A 20,501-nucleotide genomic window follows, 5' to 3' on the forward strand; every position below is an offset into this window, starting at 1 on the left:
ATGACGTATTTCTCCATCCGCGACTGGCGCCGGGCGTACAGCTCGGCCCCCTTCCCGGAGGCCTCGGAGAGGTTCTGGTTGGGCTTGGGCTTGGGCTTGGCCTGGATGCGGGGCGACTTGAGGCAGGAGGCCCACTCGGGGACCGCCTCGTCTGCAGCCGCGGGGCTGGCCCTGTCCCGAGGGGCCGGCTCCTGCTGGAAGTTGGAAGCCTCAGCGCCCAGGGCGAAGGGCTCTTCCTCCACGCCCGCCTCCTGGTCCCTCTGCCTCCGCTTCTCGTCAGCTGTCTGCACCAGATCCAGCAGGTCCGGGTTCGGGGCCACCTTGGGCTTCTCCACGAAGGTGAACATGGCCTTCCGGCTGCCCCGGCGGGCCATGGACTCCTCCAGGATGCCCGTCTTGCTGGCGGGAGCCGCCTGGCCCTTCAGGTACGAAGGCCTGGGGTCGGGGCTGGGGTACAGGGCTGAGTAGGAGGGGGGAGACCGGACCCGGGACGCCAGAGGGGCTGTGGACAAGGTCTCCGCGTAGGTGGGGGGCGGGGTGAAGGTCCCCAGGGGGCGTCTTTCCGGGATGGGGCTTCGCTGCCCCACCAGCCTCCTCTCCACCATGGGGCTGTGAGCCATGACATGTCTCTGGGGCCGGGGGCTCCTGTCTGCCACGCTGGGGGGCTGCGGGGCTGGCGCCTTCTCCCCAAGATGTCGCCTCTCTAGCATGGGGCTCCGCTCCAGCTGGCTGGGCCCCTCTGGCGTCTGGATCCCAAAAGGCCTGGCCGTCCTGTTGACCACCGACGGGGGCTTGGCCAGCGTGAAGTGCACCTCGCTATACACCTTGGAGGGCATGGTGGCCGCCGACCGCCCAATCAGCTCTTGGTCTGCTGACACCACCATGGCGTCGGGCTGGACGTCGATGAGCAGGGAGCTGGACGTGTACTCGGAGGCCAGGGGCCTGCAGCTGGGGATGGCAGCCACTTCTCTGGAGAAGATGCCGGTGGCGGCCGGTGGGGCCGACACCTTGTCGATCAAGAGCGTGCTGGATCTCACCTCTTCGGCCGGCACCCGGGGCTGCCCGTTGGCGCACACGCTGCCAGGGGTGGAAGCTGGTGCCGTGCTGTGGGGTGGGAGCTGGGCCTCTGAGGAGTTCCGCTCGTCACCAGAAAGTGCCAGTCCCTGTGGGACGCTCGTCACCGGCGGGTTCTGATTGACATCGGGGGCCGGAGGGTTGTGGCTGCTGTTTGAAGCGGGTGGGGCGGGCGTGGTGCTGGGGGACGACAGGTTCTGGTTGACATCGGCGGCCGGGCTGGGGGCCTCGGTGGGAGGGGGCGTCGGGCAGGAGGGCGGCGCGTCGCGGCTCTGGCCCAGGTGGAGCCCGTTGGCCGTCAGCAGTGCCGCGTTCTCCTTCAGGTACACCACCAGCGGCACCTCTTCCTCCTCACTGGCCACCTTCTCCAAGTGCCGCAGCAGGCTGGCCTCCTCCGAGTAGCCCTCCATGCTGTGGCCAGGGGCCCCACGGTCGGGGCTCTGGGGACGAGGGGCCCTGGGGGCGCCTGGCTTGGGCGGTGGGAGGCAGCTCAGGCCGAGCCCTGGGGCATGGCCTGCGGGGCTGGCGGGCGGTGCTCCGAGGGACCCCGGGCTGGGCTTCTGTCCCCGCTGGCCACGGCTCTCCAAGGTGAACTCGTTCACCCTCTGCCGGCGCCGGTTGAAGAGCTGGACGCCACGGGAGTTGGAGCTGGGCGGGGTGGTCAGCTGGGCCGCGATCTGCTGGCTCCGCACCTTGGCCTCCTTCAAATCCCTCTCAGTGAGGCTGGCGCTCCGGCCCAGTGCTGTAGAGAGGGACAGAGCCCAGTTAGCAATGGGAACACAAGGGTCCCCAGGTGCCCGCCCAGACAGACGGACAGACGGTCACCCGAGTCCTTCCCACAGAGGACCTTTCCCTCTGGAATTTGACCTTTACTCCCTGTTTCCTAGAATCAGCCTTCCTCACAGACATGCCCAGCTCATGCCACCTCCTCTGGGAAGCCTTCCCTGACGATCCTTTCAGAATTAACTGGTCCTTCATGTGGATTCTCCTGAAGGTTGTCGATAAAGCACTTTACCGACCAGAGTACAAACACCTCGCCCTGGATGTCGGGGCCCACCACTCCCAGCTCCTCACCCACCAATCTCCTCTCTCACCAGCCTCTGCCACACTGGCTTGCTTTCTGTTTCTTGAAAATGCCAAGTGTGTTTCTGCCCCAGGGCCTTGGCACTTGCTGTTCTCGCTGCTCAGAATAATCTTTCCCCCGTGGCATTCCATGCTGCTTCTTTCTTGCGCTCGGCTCTCAGCTGGAATGTCACCTCTGGAGGGGCCTTCCCTGCTCCTCTCCCATCTGCTTTATTTTCTTTATAGCATTCACCCCAACTAAAAAATTATTATTATCTTGAGATGAGGCCTCTCTTTGTGGCCCAGGCTGGAGTGCAGGGTTGTGATCATATCCCACTACAGCCTCAACCTCTTGGACTCCAGCGATCCTCCCACCTCAGCCTCCTGAGCAGCTAGGACAGGTATGTGCCACTACACCTGGCTAATTTTAAAAACTTTTCTTTTGAGACAGACTCTCACTCTGTTGCCCAGGCAGGAGTGCAGTGGTGTGATCCTAGCTTACTGCAGCCTTGAGCTCTGGTCTCAAGTGGTCCTTTCAACTCAGTCTCTCTGGGCCGCATTCACCACATCTGGAAATGGCCTTCATCACACTTCCCTGTGCATTATCTGACTGCTCACCGAGAGCATCACTCTAAGGGCAGTGACCTTGTATGAATTCGGGTCACTCTCACCTGGCCCCCCGACGCTGTGCTCGCCCTACGGTGGGCACCCAGCACACTACAGGGCGTGCAAATGCACCCAGAACACGGCGTGTCTTTCTTAGAGTCCTTTCCACCTTTTTTTTTCTTTCTTTTTTCTTTTCGCTCTGTCACCTGGGCTGGAGTGCAGTGGCATGCTCATGGCCACCGAAGCCTCGACCTGCTGGGCTCGGGTGATCCTTCCGCCTCATCCTTCCAAGTAGCTGGAATTACACAGGCAAGTGCCACCATGCCCGGCTAGTTTTTTGATTTATTGTGGAGATGAGGTCTCGACAAGTTGCCCAGGTTGGTTTCAATCCTGTGGGCTCAGGCAACCCTCTCATCTTGGCCTCCCAAAAAGCTGGGATTACAGGCATGAGCCACTGTACCCAGCCTCCACTTTCAAACTCAGAGGCATTTACTTTGACTCCATAGAGAGATGTCACGAATACACTTTTTAGGACAAGCAACATACTCCCATGGTCTAAAAATTAAAACATAAAAAGGTACAATCAGAAGTGCCTTCCATCCTCATCACTCCTCACCACAACAGGAACCGATGTTCTTCTACATCCTTCCAGAATGTCTTCCCATCAGTATTTAAACAATCACTTAGAAAGACATTTTTAACTAGGAAAGTAATAAAGCCAGGTACAGTGGCTCAGCCGGTCATCCCAGCACTTTGGGAGGCCGAGGTGGGAGGATTGCCTGAGCCTGGGGGTTCGAGACCAGTCTGGACAACTTGTTGAGATCTCATCTCTACAATAAATCAAAACATAAGCTGGGCGTGGTAGCGCATGCCTGTAGTTCCAGCTACTTGGAAGGCTGAGGCAGAAGGATTGCCTGAGCCCCGCAGGTTGAGGCTGCGGTGGCTGTGAGCGTGTCACCGCACTCCAACCTGGGCAACAGAGACTCCAACTCAAAAAAAAAAAGAAAGAAAGAAAGAAAAAAAGAAAGAAAGAAAGAAAGAAAGAAAGAAAGAAAGAAAGAAAGAAAGAAAGAAAGAAAGAAAAGTAATAAATCAGGCTAACTGCAGCAGAGACTACACTAAAACACTGCATTCTTTCACTTTCACTTTATCCTCACAAGAACAGCTATGAGGCAAGCATTATGTGCCCATGCCTTACCGAAGAGGAAATGGAGGTTCAGAGACTCATGAGTAACTGACCCAAGGTCACACAGCTGTGGATGGCAAAGCTGGAGCCAGAACCAGCTCGCCCTGGGCCCACAGCCCATGGAACTCTGTGCTCATCCCAAAGGGTCCCTTTAAAATATGTGCAGGGACTTAGTCAGAAGGGGGTTGGGGTTCAGTCTGGGGCCTGAGGTCAGGGATCAGGCTGAGGTCAGTCTCCTGTTAATCTGTAAGTTCACTGTGGGCCACCATTCTCTTCCCAGTGCCCAGCTGGCACACGGTCGCTGCTCAAATTATACTTGTTGAATAATAAATGAACAATGAACAGATGAACCGACAGACGAGTGGACGGATCAGCCTGTGGTCAGGGCCAGGAGCTCTGTCAGAGGCTGAAAGGACCCCTCCCTCTCTCAGCCTCCCTCCCTCCTGTGGGAGGCTAATTAGTTCTTGAGGAATCTGACCCTGCCCTCCCCACTGTGGCCTCATTAGCGCTGGCCATGGCAGGCAGAAAGGTCTCCAGGGACAGTCTGTCTAGGCGTCCTGCCAGCGGGGCTCAGAATTCATGGGCTATTAGAGCTGGAAGAGCCCTTACACAGGCACTTTTACCACCATCCTGCTTTACAGACGGGGAAACTGAGGTCCAGGGAAGAGCCTTGTGACGACCACACTGGAGTCAGCAAGGAGGCCCACGTGGAGCCACAGGCTTTCTGCCCAACCTCCCTCTGCCCCCCCTCCCATCAGGGCCTGGCTTTTCCTCCACCTGCTAGAAACAGCAGGAGCACACAGCCCCTCCTCCATGACACCTGCTGCCTCCACAGGACCCCTCTCCTGTCTGGATCACCCCATCCAGAAAGAGGAAGGATCTCACCCGGCTGCTCCCCCCGGGGAGGACGACTGTGTGTGTGGGGGGGGGTCACCAGCCACGCAGATGGCCCAAGAGTTGCTCAGCTCCTGTAGTGCCATCTCTGTTGCTTTGTGTCGAAACGAGCCCCCTGGCCCGAGTCCACGCCTTGCTGTGTGCTGTGGTGGGCCCTGGCAAGGACTGCACCTCTCGGAGCTCAGGCTCCCGAGAAAGGCGGGCACAGCACCTGATGTTAGGGCTGGGGCCAGAGTGAGGCCGTGAACACCGGAGGCTGACTGCTGCCAAGCCCGGTGGACAGGCAGAGGGCTCATGCCACCCCGGGATGAGCTGGCAACTGGTTCCCACTCTACTCCCTGGAGAAGGGCGGGGGTCTTCTTCCATCAAAGGAGATGCACTCCCTAGATTGGGGTCCTGAAGGTGAAACAGCAGGAGTTTCCAGGGTGATGGGGAGGGAGAGCTTACTGCCCCAAAACACAGAACCCCAGGATTTCAGTGGTGGCCGTCCCGGGTCCAACCCCCACACTCTGGCATCCCCAAAGCCACACCCCTGAGCGTGCAAGTCTCTGCTCACTGCTCAAGTGACATGAGCTCACCACCCCAGGAGTGCCTTCCACCAATTAACATTCCTCAGCTACAAAGCGGCTGGCTCCAGCACATGGACTTACAACCTCCTCTTGATGTGGTTCTGCACCCCCCAGGGCCGCACAGATGAAAGCTCTCTCTTCCCAGCCCCATAGCCCTGCAGAGATTCCAGGTCACATCCCCACAGGACAGGAGAAACAGCCTTCATCCTGCCAAAGTTTCTTAGCACAGGCTGCAGCAATAGCGGCCAACGTGAATTGGGCACTTACCGTCTACCTATACATGCCCGTTACACCCACGAGGTCATTCCCACAACAACCCTATGAGGCCAATCTACGATTATGCACATTTTATGAATGAGAAACCAAGGCTCAGAGGTAAAGTGAGCTGTCCAAGGTCACAGAGCCAGAAGGGAGTAGAGCTGCTTCACACCCGGTTCTATGGGACCTCAGAGCATGCCAGACTGGCTGGCCGGTTCCCACGGTTGTGCGGCTCCTGGAAAGCGCATCAGTGTCTACTGGTTCAGGCTTTCTCGAAGTCCCTGCCTTTCTCTGCCTCAGCTTCATCCCCAGGCTGGAAAAAAGTCCACAGGTTCAGCAAAACCTCCAGTGCCAGAGCATGAGAGCCCCTGGAGCTAAGCCGGCCTGGAGGGCAAGTGACAGAGGAGGACGTGAGCCGGGACCGGGTCTGCTGGCCCCACCAACCTCCCCTCACAGCTGGGCTGCTAATGCCCGCACCAGCACTCTGAGCTTGAGCCGCCCCCAAGTCGCAGTGCTGGGACAAGAGGAACAGCAGAACAGGCTTGCCCTCCCAGGAGAGCGCCCGTGCCCGTCCCCTGCTTCACAATGACTCCACGGAGAAGGAATTCGGCAGGAGGTTTGGATCAGACCCAGCCAGCAAGCCAGGTGCCGTCTGCCACCCTGCACGGGCAAAGCTGATTGGAAGGGGCCTGGCTAACGGCCGGTACCAAATCCCTGGTGGCAGGGCACCGGGCGGCTCTGTCCAAAGGTCCCCAGACCAGGGAACTGTCCCCTCTGGTGATGTCCAGATTGTGCTCCCTGGTGTCGGGGGTTGGGGGGAGGTAGCCAAGGGCCCGGGACAGACACCCCTCGGAGCTCCCACTCTGGCTGTGGCTAGCACCCGTGCAGATCACAGTGCCACCCCCACCTAGGCCTCTAAGTCTGACTCAGGGGACTGGATCTGTGAAGGCCACCCTGAAGACAGGCCTTCCAGAGAGGAAGGGTCGGAGGGCGGCCTGGGTCAGGGCACTTGGACCCCACAAGGTCAATGCTGCAGCGGGGGAGGGGCGAGAAGCCGTGGACTGAGGGTGGCCATGACTGAGCCTCTCTGCAGCCCCAGCACCCGCTGCGCCCTTGATGTTGTTCAGTCTCCACAGTGTCCCTGTCGTGAGTCTGCCCATTTTGCGGCTGAAACCTTCTCAGAGAGACCTGCCCGGGGCCACGTGGCTTGTGAGCAACAGAGCTGGAATCCAAACTCAGTATCCTCTCCCAACCACTGTCTCCCAGGCCAGGGCTCTGGAAGGAGGGGCCCTCAGAGCTCCTGGATGATGGTCCCCAGAGCCTTCTGCTCCCTCACCCCATGGTCAGTGCCCCTCAGCGGGCCCCTCTTCTCTGAATGCTCCATGGCCTGGAACAACGCAGGCTTTCCCTCCCTTCTTCCTCTCAGAGGAAGCGCTGATTGACTGATTCTTACTAAGGTAGAAATGACTGATGCACTGGTAGAGCGGAAAGGTCGCCATGTTGGGAGTCAGGAGACCCCAGTGTTAGTTTGGCGCAGGCAGGGACAAGCCCGCTCCCCACCCCTGTCCCCCTCCATGGACAGTTGCCTGCTCTGTCTCCACCGGTTGTAAGGACCGAGGGCCTGCTGGCTGGAGGCGGGGCAGGGGAAGGGAGGCCAGAGGTGGAGGTCAGGACAGGAGAATTCAAGGAAATGCGTCTTCACACGGCTGCCCTGCCGTCAATGGGAGTGTCCAGGCCCCGGGTGGGGAGGGGCGGGAGGGACAGAGAGCCAGGCAGAAACAGGGGCTGGCTCACGGCGGCCCATTGTGGCTGTCCGGTGTCTTGGCAACAGGAGAGGTCATCAGGCTGGGAAAACTGCCCCCCTGGGGAGGTCAGGAAGGAACCAGTGTCTGGGGCTGAACAACCCCTGGCTCACCGGGGGCAGGAAGATGACGGGGCCTGAGTCATGGCCCGGCCACCTCGTCAGCCCCTGCCCCAATCCTCCCACTGGGAGGAGGAAACGACAGTCTCTGTGCCCTGGGGAGTTCCCATCCCTGCAGTGCCACACACAGCCTGCCCCGGTGGGCAGCCAGACTCCCCCGGGAGTGGCATCGTCTGGACTTGGGTGGGAAGGAACGTGGCCACAGGAGAGGACTCCCAGGCAGAGCCCTGCCCAGCACTCACAGGCTTGCAGAAAGCACCGTACACCTCTCTCTTGATGCCCAAAGGGGAAACTGAGTCAGAGAGGGGCTGCCACGTGTCCTAAGCCACACCCCCCCAGCCACAAGGGCACCTCCAGGTCCTCACCTTACGCACTCGGCCGGGTCCGCACCGCAGCCCTCTCGCCCTGGAGGCCTCCGTGGCCTGCGGGCCCCAGTGCCCAAAGCCTCCAGCAGAGGCAGCCACTTGCCCGGCTGCTGGAGTCAGGAAAATCCCACATCCACAGCAACACGGAGGCGCTGGATATGACTTTTCTCCTCCACAGATGACTCAGCCCGGCTCTTTATCAGGAAAACCGATTTTGCAACAGCCTTTTAAACGGCCTCTCCACCCCCAGCCTCTCCCCCGCCAATCCACCGCCCCGTGCTGCCAGCTCCATCTTCCTCCCTCCTGGCTCCACTCATGCCTCATTCCCGCTCAGAGCCCTCTGCTGCCTCCTCGGGACGTGGAAGAACCAGAGAGGAGTCCCCATCCTGGCATTCAAAGCCCCTAACCTCGGGCCTGCCCGCGGGCCCTCCTTGCTGAGCCTTGGCCACAGTGGGGGGGTTGGTCGAGGGGCGTGGTTTCCACTGCTGCCCCCACACCTTTCTCTCACCTCCTCCCGACAGGCCCCATCCCTCCACCCCTCCGCTCGGCGCCCCCAGCCCCTCCAGAGCCTTCCCTGAGCCACAGTTCTTCGTCCCCAGCATCACAACCTCTTTGCTTTGTATATTGTCCATTTTCATCCAAGTCACCCCGTACGCCCAGCATCACAACAGACCCTCACTCGCTCCCTTTCATGGTCCCCCGCGGGGCCGGCGCTCCCCTCATCCCCACAGTAGGGAAGACAGTGGCTTGGAAGGGCAGTGACTCGCTGAAGGTCACGCAGCCGGCCACACAGCGCACTGGGAGCCAAGCCCAGCCAGGGCCCATCACAGGTTTGACCCTGTATCAATCAGGCTCTGGTCTTACCTTCCCCCAGAGTCTGCAAGACCCTTGAGGACCAGGACCTCCAAGGCCTTACTCTCAATCCCTCCCCTCACCACCGGCCACACGCACGTCAGTCAGAAGCCCATGAGGACGGTGGTCGCAAACGTCCCAGAACTCCCGATGCTGCCCAGCCAGGGTTTCCAGGCCCTTTCTCATCTAATCTTCACAGCAGCTCTCAAGGGAGGTCCCTTGTTCCCATTTTATAGATAAGGGGAGTGAGGCTGCAAGGGGCAGAGTAGAGCTGAAACCCGGCAGTTGGACTGATCCCAGTTGGGCTCTTCCTTCCGGACGGTTCCACCCACAAGCGCACTCACTTTCCCACACTCCCACCCAGGTCCAGCCCCACTGCCACTTCTTCCAAGAAGCTCTTGTCCTCCACCAAGACTCTTGGATCAGTGTTCCTCCCTGCTCCACCTGGCCCCAGGCCTCAGCGCAGAAGAGGGGCTGGGGGAAACAGCAGGTGAGAAAAGCTTGGGGGGGACGGGGGGCGGGCTGGCAGAACCTCTCTGTGTGTGGCCACCAGGCAGGGCAGAGGTGGAGGAGTGGGGAAACCAAGGCCAGGGCTCTCCCATTGGCGCAGGCCTGACCCGGCGCCACTCCCACAGGCCACACGTCCTGCTCACTACGGGGTCCCAGCCAGGGGCCAGGAGCCTCAGCCCCCTCCTGCCTGCTCTGCTGGCCCGGTCACTAATCTTCAATCAGGAGGTTTTCAGAAACTTGGGAATGGAAACCCAGAGAGAGGCAGGTGGAGTCAGGTATCCGCACACCGAGGGGCTCCCAGAAAGCTGAGTCCAGCCCAGGATATCCCAGCCCCACCAACCCTGCACTGGCCAAGCCCCTCCTGCTGGGCCACGCTCTCCCCAGCCCACCCCCTGCAAGCCTGGGGATCACAGAAGGCACCGCCATGCCACACCCGCCCTTCCAGAGAAAACACATCATCCAGAAGACAGCAGGGGGCAAGCCAGGGCAGAGCGTGGAGGTCTCGCCACACCTGCCTCCACAGGCAGGGCGGGCTCAGGTCAGCCTGGGGTCCCAGGGCCTGGCACACCCTGAGCCTCCCAAAAAGGTAGACCTTCTCCCAGCCTTGTGCCAGCCCAGGGCCAGAGCTAGTCCCCATCCTCTCTAAAGGCCCCTAGGCCCAGTGAAAGCCGGCACCCATAGGTGGGGGTGGGGTAAGTACTGGCTAAATAAGCCACTGAAGGACGGGTCCTCCCACGGTCCCACCTTCATATTCCACTCCACCATTCCTCCCTGGAGACCAGTTTTAGAATTGTCTAGATCTAAGGTTCACCTAGACTCTAGATCAGAGATCTAGAGGGTGGTTCTTGGGGTACAAGGGGAAGAAAGAAGGCAAGAGCAATAAATCTGTGGGTGAAGCGGGAGCTGACATCTCAAATTCCTGAGATGCCACCAAAAAGTGAAAGGGAGAACGCAGAGCCTGAGAGAGAGAAGAATTAGGATGAAGCAGTCCAGGAAGGTTTCCTGGAAGGGGTGGCATAGGCCCTAGGTCTTGAAAGATGGAGATGAGGAGGCATTTCAAGCTGTGGGGACAGCTCAGCAGAAGCTAGAAGGCTCAAGGTAATCTCCACCCCATTCCCAAACGCGCTACACCCCAAATCAAGACCAGCTGCAGAGGAAGAGACGTTTGAGGCTGGGAAAAATGTGGGGGGAGACAGGGGAGGTGGCGCCACAGGGTTCTGCGGCGGCTATGTAACTGCAAGGCTCTCACCCAAGGACCAACAGCACTGTGGCATCTGCCCGCCTCTGGGGGGTTACATAACTGCCCCCTGCCCAGGCGTCAGGGCCGGCCAGGCCTCTTCTGCCCTCTGTCTCGGTGGCTTCCTTCTTCTAGAAGAGGCCGCCAAAGCGAAGGCCAGAGCCCTGCGGTAAATTCCCCACATTCCTTCCTTGCAGAAAAATAAATAACCGGGAGAAAACATGCAGGAGGAATGATAATGACGCCAAGCAGCCAGGGCCACCACGCGGGAACTGGCCGTGAGGGTGCCCAGGGTCAGGGCCGTCCGGGTGGCTTGACTAAGCAGCCTGGGGCCCTTGGAACCCACGGCTGGCCCCAGCCCTGCGGGGGGCCAGCAGTTCGTTCTCTCTCTCTCTCTCTCTCTCTCTCTCTCTCTCTCTCTCTCTCTCAGCCTCAGGCTCGCTCCCATCTGCCCAAGCAGGCCCTGGGCGGCCTCATTGTCCCAAGGAGTCCCCAGGGGCAAATGTCTCGGGGCTGGGGCCTTGTCTCATGACTCAAGTCACTGCTCACGGAGCACTTCTTCTGGACAAGGCATTCGGTTTCAGCATGGTCGTTTTTTATCATGTTTTCTTTGATCCTTACAAGCTGTGTGGCAGGCAGTGCCGGTATTCCCATTTTGCAGACGAGGAAACCGCGCCTCACAAAGGTTTGGTGACTGGCCAAGGTTACCGGCGAGAGAGGGGATGGCGGGCTTCCCGCTGGCCTCCTGGCTCCCGTGGCTGTTTGCCCGCCCGCTCCGCACAGCAGCCTCCGTCACCACCCCAGGCAGGGGTCAGCCATGTCCCCCGCCACCCCGGCTCCACAAGACAGCTGCCTTTGGTCCATCACCCCACCTCTCCCAGTCTCAGTTTCATCAACAGTAAACCAGGGATGATCCCATCTGTCTCGTGGAGTAGTTGCTGAACAAGTGAAATGCAGGAATGGTTGAGAAAGTGTGAAGCGCTATGCACACAGAGGGGCTTTCACACAAACCCACCTCTGGGTCACCCACCAGGCCAGGCTCCACCTGCCACTCCCTCACCAGCCCTCTCTGGAATGGCCTCACTTCTGCTCACAGCCAGCAGCCCCCACCACCCAGCATCCTCTCTGCACAGGGGCCCAGTATCACCTCCAGCCACTGTGCTGCCGAGAGAACAGAATTTGGTCCCCTTGGAGGAGGCCACCATGGCCTTGGAGTGCTGGGAGCTGCTGACCCTACCACGTGCCCATCTCACCACCATTCACGATTCCCGCGGGTCTGGCCCCCTCCAGACAGAGGAGTCTCCTGCCAGAGAACAGATGGTATGACCCAGTTCTCACCTCCCCTGTCCCCTCAAACTAGAAGTGAAAAGAAAGCTGAAGGTCAGGAGATTTGGGTCCAGGGTCTACCCCATCGCAATTCGGGCGAGACACTGGAATCATTCCTGACTATCTTTGGGCCTCACTTTGTCCATCTGCCCAAGGGAGGATTAGACTGGACCATGACTCCGGGCGTGTGATGCCCCCACCTCTAGTGAAAGCGAAAAGAACTTTAGGTAGTGCCTGATACTTAAAATCTTGATCATTTTGAAGATTTCAAATGCGAATTGGAGAGAGCTCTAATAAACACTCCGAGCCTGTGATCTCAGGTATATTACTAGTTAGGTGGAGGCCAAGGTGGAGATTTCAGGAACACAATTAGACAACGTAAAGAAAATAAGTATAGGTGGTGCAGGGGTTCATTCATCACCCAGTATTTACGGCATACCCAGGGGCAGGCGCCGTTAACAGCCCTGCAGGGAAACAGGTAAGAATCCCTGCCGGCATTTGAGTAGGGCAGCGCATTAAACAGACTTGTCAGTCAGATGGCAGATGCTACAGAGAAAATAGGGCAGGGCCCAGACGTCTACAGACCGCAGGGCGGGGGGAGGTCTGCAAAGGGACATGTGGTCCTCATGAGAAGGGACATCTGAGCGAAGAGCGGAGAAGTGGGCAGTGCCTATCAGGCAAGAGTGTCCAGGCAGAGGGAGCAGCAAGTGCTAAGGCTTTGGGGCAGGCTGGCGGCTGGCGGGTTTGTGGCTGGTGCACATCACGAATAAGAGAGCCTCTTGCTGGCTCGGTGGCTCAGCCTGCAATTCCAGCACTTTGGGAGGCCTCGGCGAGTGGATTGCATGAGCCCGGGCGACTTGGCAAGCCCTCGTCTCTACAATAAAAAAACAAAAAACAAAAAAAAATAGCCGGGCGTGGTAGTGCACGCCTGTAGTTCCGGCTACTTGGAAGGCTGAGGTGGAAGGATCGCCGAAGCCCAGCAGGTCGAGGCTGCAGCGGCCGGGAGCGGCCACTGCACTCCAGTCTGGGGGACAGAGTGAGACTTCGACTCAAAAAAAAAAAAAAGAGAGAGAAGCTCTCTAGTAGTCCTTCTACCTCCAACCTTGGGATGACAGGAATCCCTGCACTGCAACCATCTGCACGGGCATGTGCGTGCACACACACACGTGCAACACAAACCTGCTCTCACCAGCCTCTGGCTGCTGAAGCGGCACATCCCTGCACGTGTGCCCACACACAGAGCCGCCTGCTGCAAGCCCGCACACCCTGCTCAGAGCACGCTTGGGCACGCACACGCCCACAGGGGAATGCACGCACCAGTGTGTGCACGCTGAGCATCGCAGCACACAGGGCGCGTGTGGAAGGCTGGCCCGGATGGACGGCCGTGGGTGCGCGCCTCACGGGAGGGTGCGTGTCTCCCCCTACCAGCCTGTCCCACCCTTGGGGGACTGAGCACCGCTGGAGATGGGACACTGCACATTTGGGAGGTTTCACGCATACCGGGATCTCTGCTCCTGGGTCACGGCTCTCTCCTTTCCAGAGGTCCATTAACACCCGCCACCTGCTGCTTAAGTGTCCCCAGGGATCACGGGCTGTGGAGCATGTCCCATTTCTTGCGCCTACTGCAATGACATGGGGCAAGCCATGTGAAACGGCGCAGCACAGGTGTAAGCACCCCACCAGCACCCTCCCTCACGCCTTGGTTACCCAGCTAGACCCCTCCAGGGGGTTCAGGCAGTTGGAGGGCAGGGGAGGACCTCCACGGAGCTGCAGGCCTGGATCTTGGCATCCAGCTCAATGTGAGGCCTCGGGCAAGTCCCTTCCTTTCTGGGACCCAGATCAGAGACTTGCAGGTGCCTCCGAAGGCCTCGGGGTATCTGTGTCCCAAATGCAGATACCTGGGCTCTGCCACAGGCCCGAGGGTCCTCAGAACACACATTTTAACAGGCCCAGGCAGGCTCAGGGAGCCCATGATCCTCTCAAGAAGCTGTGAGAACACAGAGGATGCCTGTAGTGTGGTCTGGCTCAGAGTCAGACGCCATCGTGTGAATAGAATCCGCTTAATCAAATACACTGTTAGACATCAGTACATACAGTCATTACGGACCATTCTCTGACTGTGCCCGACACTCAGTCATTTTTCTAGCACTTTTCATCCATCAGGGATAGAGCGGGGATTGTTATACCATTTCACAGACTAGAAAACGGAGGCAGACAAGGCCACAGGAGCTGCCCAGGATCTCGCAGCATGCAGATCTGTACCCAGAGACCTGGCACAGCCTCATGAGATGTGACCTCTCAGTCCCTGCGGTTTTGACTTCCAGCTCACAGTGCGGCCGTCCTTCTGCCCGGGTTTATGAAAGCCCTGGACACACACGACCTCTCAGTGGTCCGGGGCTCCATGGACATAGGACAGCCTTAGTCAGTTCATTTCCCTCCAGCCATGAGGCCCCTCACAGGGTAGCATGGGGATGTCCCAAAGCCCAACATGCTGCCATTTGATCTAAATGGTCTTTCTGCTTCAACCTAACTAAGTTCAGTCTGGTCACCAGTCACGGCGGCAGTTGGCGAGCCTTGCATGTGCTGGCCTCGGTTTCCCCCTCTAAAAGGGCCTCTCCGTTCCCACCCTGCTGGGTGACGCATGGGCTGGATCTCACAGGTACTGAGGCCCAGCGCCCACTGCACACCAGCTCTCTGGCAACAGCATGAGCTCCTGGCAGGCCGGCGTTGTCTCCCCCACCCGTGCACCCACACCTACTGCAGGAAGTATGTGCTCAGTGAACACGTGCCTAGTCAAGAAATGGGTGGCCAAAGCACCTCTCTCCTGGTCCTGCCTGTTGTATTTCAAGAGCTATTTCCCAGCTCAAGAGCTGGGGCCTGAGCAGGAGGGTTCTGACTCCCAGGCCAGCAGGGCTGGGGTCTGCGCCCTAGGATGTCACCCTCCTCCCTGCACACAGCTGACTTCCCACCATGGCTGTGACGGAGCCCATGCAGGCCGGGCCATGTTCTGAGAGCTTTGAATGGCATCCTGTTGACTCAGGGGCATAAATAATGCACTAGTAAGCTCTCTCCTCACCACCCTGTCACGCTAAGAATAGCACCAGCTCCCCTTTCAGGGACTCCAAGGGAAGAGGGCAGGACACCAGGATGGGGACAAGCAGGGACAGACGTCACTGGGCCGTGGACCATCAAGCACCCTCCCTCCAAACCCATTAGAAGAGGACCCTGGGGTCAGAGCTGAAAGGGCTCTCAGAGGCCACCCGGCTGGGGGTCCCCAGGCGTGAAGGAGAGGTCTGAGGAGGTGCCAGCCCCCGCCTGCCTCGTCCTGCCCTCCCCACTGTCCTAACTCACCCCTCTCACTCCTCCCTCCTGGCTCCTGGATGAAGAAATACGAAGTGGGCAGGTCCCTTCGTATGTGTTTTCTGTGTAAAACTTTGCAGAGGCAAGAAGATACTGTAGATTTTTATTTTAAGCTTAAAAATGACTGACAGTGCTTCTCACACTTTAAAGTACACGGAAATTACTCAGAGGTATGGTGAAAAGGCACATTCTAATTTGGAAGGGCCAGGGCTTTGCGTTTATTTATTTGTTTATTCCTTTCTTTTGCCTTCCTGGACTCAGACAATCCTCTTGCCTCCGCCTCCCAAGTCGCTGAGACTACAGGCCCACACCACCATACCTGGCTACTTTTTTGTAGAGACAAGTTCTTGCTATGTTGCCCAGGTTGGTCTCAAACTCCTGGGGCTCAAGAGATCCTCCCGCCTCAGCCTCCCAAAATGCTGAGATTACAGGTGTGAGCCACCGTGCCTGGCTGAGACTGCATTTCTTTTCTTTTTTTTTTGAGTGGGAGTCTCGCTTTTGTCACCCAGGCTGGAGTGCAGTGACACACTCACACCCGCCGCAGCCTCGACCTGCTGGGCTCAGGTGATCCTTCCGCCTCAGCCTTCGAGACCGCATTTCTAATATGCTTCCAGGTGGTATTGGTAGGTCATCCATGGGCCATACTTGAGTACAGAAAACTAGAGTCCTTCCCTACAATACAGGTGGGAAAACTGAGGCCCAGAGAGGGAAAGGGACGTGGCCAGGAGCACACAGCAGAGCTGGGCTCAGAACACGAGCCTCCTGGGTGCCATCCCAGGGCACTGGCCGAGAGGGGCTTTGGTACCTGGAGCCAGGAAAGGCAGACCCTGCTCACGGGCAGGGAGTGGGAGGAGATCCAGGGCAAGCCTTCATCCAGCCAAAGGCCGGCCCTCCTAGGGTCCACAGACTCCCCCCTCCTGGGGTCCACAGACTCACGCAAGGAATACAAGGAAATGTGAATTCACTGAAGAGGAGCACTCAGCCCAATCAGCCCTCGCCCAAGGACACGCCTCCCGGACGGGCGCCCAGGCCTGCTGCGCCCCAGACGCCATCAGGATGACGCAAACGAGAGCCAGGAAGAGGCAGGATGGCCAGTCATGGACTCCACGTCCAGCCCCGCTCACGGAGCTGCTGGGGCACCATCATGGCGGGTGTCCAGGGGAGAAAGAGAAAGGAGACCAGCCTCCCTGATCAGTACCAGGCATGCCTCTCCTTCCTGGGGTCTGCCTGAGCCCCTTCGCAGGCTCCAGGCCGGCAGGACTTGCCCCACGGCCCGCCCACGCTGCGGCCACTGCGTGTTCCACCTCCCCTTTGTTCCAGCCATGCTTCCTTCCTTCAGGTGCTCTGACAAGTCAAGCACAGGCTCACCTTTTCATCACAGGGCCTTTGCACCGGCTGCTGCTGTTCCTGGAATCCTTCCCTCCCCTGCGCCCTCAACAGCACCTCTCTGCCTCACTCCTCATCCTTCTGGCATGTTCACAGCCTCAGGCAAGCCGGCCTTGCTCTCAGAGGGCACATTCCCTGTCTCGAGACCGCGGCCTCTCCTTCCAGCTCTCATCAGACTCATCATTCCATGGGTATTTGTTTTCGCATCTGCCTGCCTTGCCCCTGCAGGCCAGGGGCCATGGCTGTGTCCACGTCTCTGTGCCCAGGCCATAGCTGGGCCTCGGTCAATGTTTGTTGACTGAGTAATAGAACAAATGACTAAAACACAGCTCTCACTACTACTGCAAAGCCTTCTGCCTCTGTGGCTCCATGTGACCTCGCTTACCCCAGGATTTATAGGATTATCTGGGCACAGGCCTCTGCCCTGCCACCTTCCGGCCGAGTGGGCTCAGAAGGTCACGACCCCTCTCTGAGTGGGGTCTCCAGAACCGTGTGTCAGGCCCCGACAAGAGACCTGGGACAGGTTTGCCGGCTGTGATGACCTTTAATGGACAGCACCCCCTCTCAGTGCTTGAGGCCCAGAGAGGGAAAGGGCCTCATTCAAGGCCACACAGCCAGTATGTGGAGAGGCCAGACCCCCTGGCACAGTTCAGAGCCAACAGCTGAGCTCCAGGCCCACCCAAGCTCAGTGAGCCACCATCTGCCTGGAGGTTGGGCAGGGGTGGAGGAGGGAGAGGAGAGGGTGGCTGGGAGTTACAGCCTCAGGTCCAGAGCCAGGGTGGGGTGGGCGGGGCCCCTGCAAGAACCCGAGTGGGGCCTGGCAGCTGGGCACGGGGGAGCCAACTGGCTCGGGCTGGGTGGTGGCAGGCTTGTTCTCCATGCGCGTGACCGTCTATTTTTTCAACAGTGCCTCCCCACCCCCATCTCCGTGTGCCCTCCCAAACAGCCCATGTCAGGAACCACGTCCTGGCTGAGGCCAGGGCCACCGTGGGGAGAGGGAGGTGGGTCCCCAGTGTCCCATCTCCCACGTACATTCTATGTACAAGTACCAAGCAGCTTAGAGGCAGAACAGGAGACCCGGGGATGAAGGGCTTCCTCCTCCCAGTGTGACCTTGGGCTGGTCCCTGAACCTCTCACCTCAGGTTCCCCCAGGTGCACAATGATGGGGACGGGCCAGGCTGCATGGGAGTTTATTGCAACTTGGGCACTTGGGACCCGCTGACGGTCCATGCCACGAACAACGCCCTCTCATCAGGCCCTGGCACGGCCTCCCAGACCCACAGTTCCCACAGGGCACACTTAATCCTCCCTGACCTGCTCTCAGGGGAATAAGGGCAGGGAAAAAAGGCTGAGCTGGTTCAAGGGCCACCTCAGAGCCCTAGACTCTAGACTCAGTGACAGTCCTCCTCCCAGGACCCAAAGGACAGGGATGAGAAGGATCGAAAAGGAATGCTGTGTGGCTTGGCTGCTCTGAGCCTCTGGAACTCCATGTAACGTGAAAGAGACCATGTCGTGCAGCCATTAAGCATGACAGAGTTTTGGGGGTCAGACTGCCTGGGTTTGAAGTGGGCTTCCAGCTCTGAAACCCTGGAAACCCACATAACCAACCTCTCTGTGCCTCAGTTTCCCATCTGCAAAAGGTGATAGGAATAGAACCCACCTAGTGGAGTTACTGACGTGTAAGGAGCTTAAACCACTCATGGCAGTAGTCATGTCAACAACTACTTTACTTTCTTTCTTTTTTTTTTTTGAGTTGGAGTCTCATTCTGTTCCCCAGGCTGGAGTGCAGAGGCACACTCACGGCCACTGGGCTCAGGCAGTTCTTCCGCCTCAGCTTTCCAAGTAGCTGGAACTACAGGTACACTCTGCCATGCCAGGCTAATTTTTTGATTTATTGACAAGGTCTCACCAAGTTGCCCAGGTTGGTCTCGAACCTCAGGCAATCCTCCCATCTCTGCTTCCCAAAGTGCTGAGATTACAGGCATGAGCCACTGCACCTGGCCAACCACTACTTTTCGAGACTTGTGGTCTTTATTTCCCAAGCACTCTTAGACCCTGAGCGATTTCATTCCAGAGGATTAGATGCAAAGGTCTCGGGGGCACCTGCCCTTCTGTCCGGGGTTCCCTCCAGCCTGCTCCTTCCTTGACCCGACAACATGGCTCAGCCCCTCCTGCTGGCCTCATGCTTTTGGCATTTACCGAGCTCCTCTGCACCCACTCGCCCATTTCAGAGCAGTCAGAACTGAAGCCTGAGGCCCAGAGCAAGCAAGTGATTTACCCAAACCCAGTGGCCAGGCCACAAGTTCAAGCCTCTGCTACTGCGGCTCAGTTCGGGCCCTTCTCCCCTGTGCCGGTGCCATCACTCCCTCCACCAGAATCTGCTTCTGGCCACACATCAGAAGGTAATATATCGGGCTCTGACTTGTCCTGAGCAAAAGCCTATCTCCTGAGGGCTTGCTACTTCAACAGAGGTCACAACATGATAATGCCGTTCGTGAGTAGCAGCTCATGTTTCTGAGCAGTTATCATTTCTTTAATTTCTGGAACAACAGTACAAAACAGGATCTATCATTGTTTCTGTTTTATAGAGGAGGAAACAAAAGCCCAGAGGGGCTACATAACACACTGAAGATCGCCCAGCCAGCCCGGGGGGCCTGGGGCCCGGCAGAATCCATGGAGTGGCCACATGGGAGGCTTCCTGCGAGAATTCGGAAGAAGACTGACCCGTGGACCCCCTGCAGCCACCCAAAGCCGACAGGGCAGGGTCTGCACATCTCTCCCAGCCTGCCTCACCGAGTGGAAAAGCTGAGGGCTGGGAGGGTGGAATTCCAGGCAACAGTCAGCTGGTGAAGACCTCATGCCGGAGAGAGGGCTTCTGTAAGCCTCCGGAATTACAGGGCCTGGCGGCTGCTGCCGTATACACACCTCCTCTGGCCACACTGGGTAGCCATGGAGCCCCAATGTCCAGGGACAGTTCACAAAGGACTCTGAGCTCACACATCCTGGCCCAACTCGGCAGAAGCCTCCCGCAGAGGCCCAGCGCCCAGTGACCAGATCCAGGCGGAGCCCCAGGAGATGCAGCCTTGAGCAAAGCCCACCCCCAGCCTTGGGCCCGTCCTCCCAACTAAATCCCTCCCAGGTCCAGATACGCCTCCTCCAGGAAGCCTCGAGCACACCTTCAAATAAGGTTCAGGTCTCCGTTGCCAAGTCACCTCCTGAGAGAGGCCTTCCCAACCACCCGCCCAGGGTGGTCTCTGAAGTGCTCCCCATCGTGACGGCATGACGGAGCTGTTCGTGCCACCTGCACCTGTCCGAAGTTATCTTCATGATCGACTCGCTTCCTTTTTCCTTGTCTACCTCCCCAGTTGAAATGCAAGCTCCTTGAGGGCAAAGGCCTGCCCGTCTCGCTCACATGTGTAACCCTGCCCCATTGCAAGCCAAGGACACTGGGGTCCAGAGAGGGCAAGGGATTGACCCAGGGCCACTCAGCAGGTGAGTGGGTGGCAGAGGTCGACCCAGGGCGGTAGTCCAAGGCGCGTGTCTGTCCCCACCGCCTCCCGGTTGACCCTCCATGGGCCTGTCATGCCCCTGCCACCTCGCCATCCCAGGGGCCAGAGCCTGGTCCTGCCAACAGTGCCCCCTGTGCTTTCCCAGGGGCCTGCAGTGCCCCCCGTGGCAGCCCTGCCGGCTTCCCCTCAGTCCCTCCCTTCCTGGCACCAGCCGCTCCGATGAGCTCATGTCTGGGAGCCTGGGAGCTGCCCTGAAGGAAGAGGTGCCTCCCAGGTCCTGCCCGAGGCCTGGAGGGGTGCCTGGCCTGGTGGGGGGCAGCCCTGGCAGGCGAGGGAGTGTGCTGACTGCCCGGTGGCCTCGCGGAGCTGTGAAGAGAGACACCTGT

General features: G+C 58.8%; 1 protein-coding gene across 1 annotated transcript in view; it reads right to left on the reverse strand.

The window, feature by feature from the left end:
* The window catches only part of SYNPO (synaptopodin), a 31,060-nt gene that overhangs the window by 2,025 nt on the left and 8,534 nt on the right, over positions 1–20,501 (reverse strand). The window contains exon 2 of the mRNA XM_021715344.1: positions 6–1,816. Coding sequence (XP_021571019.1) covers positions 6–1,816 — 1,811 coding nt within the window. The remainder of the gene's footprint in view (positions 1–5; positions 1,817–20,501) is intronic.

The sequence above is a fragment of the Carlito syrichta genome, unplaced genomic scaffold (genome assembly GCF_000164805.1).
Source record: "Carlito syrichta isolate Samal-C Ts95f unplaced genomic scaffold, Tarsius_syrichta-2.0.1 Scaffold307020, whole genome shotgun sequence".
NCBI classification, from domain to species: domain Eukaryota; kingdom Metazoa; phylum Chordata; class Mammalia; order Primates; family Tarsiidae; genus Carlito; species Carlito syrichta.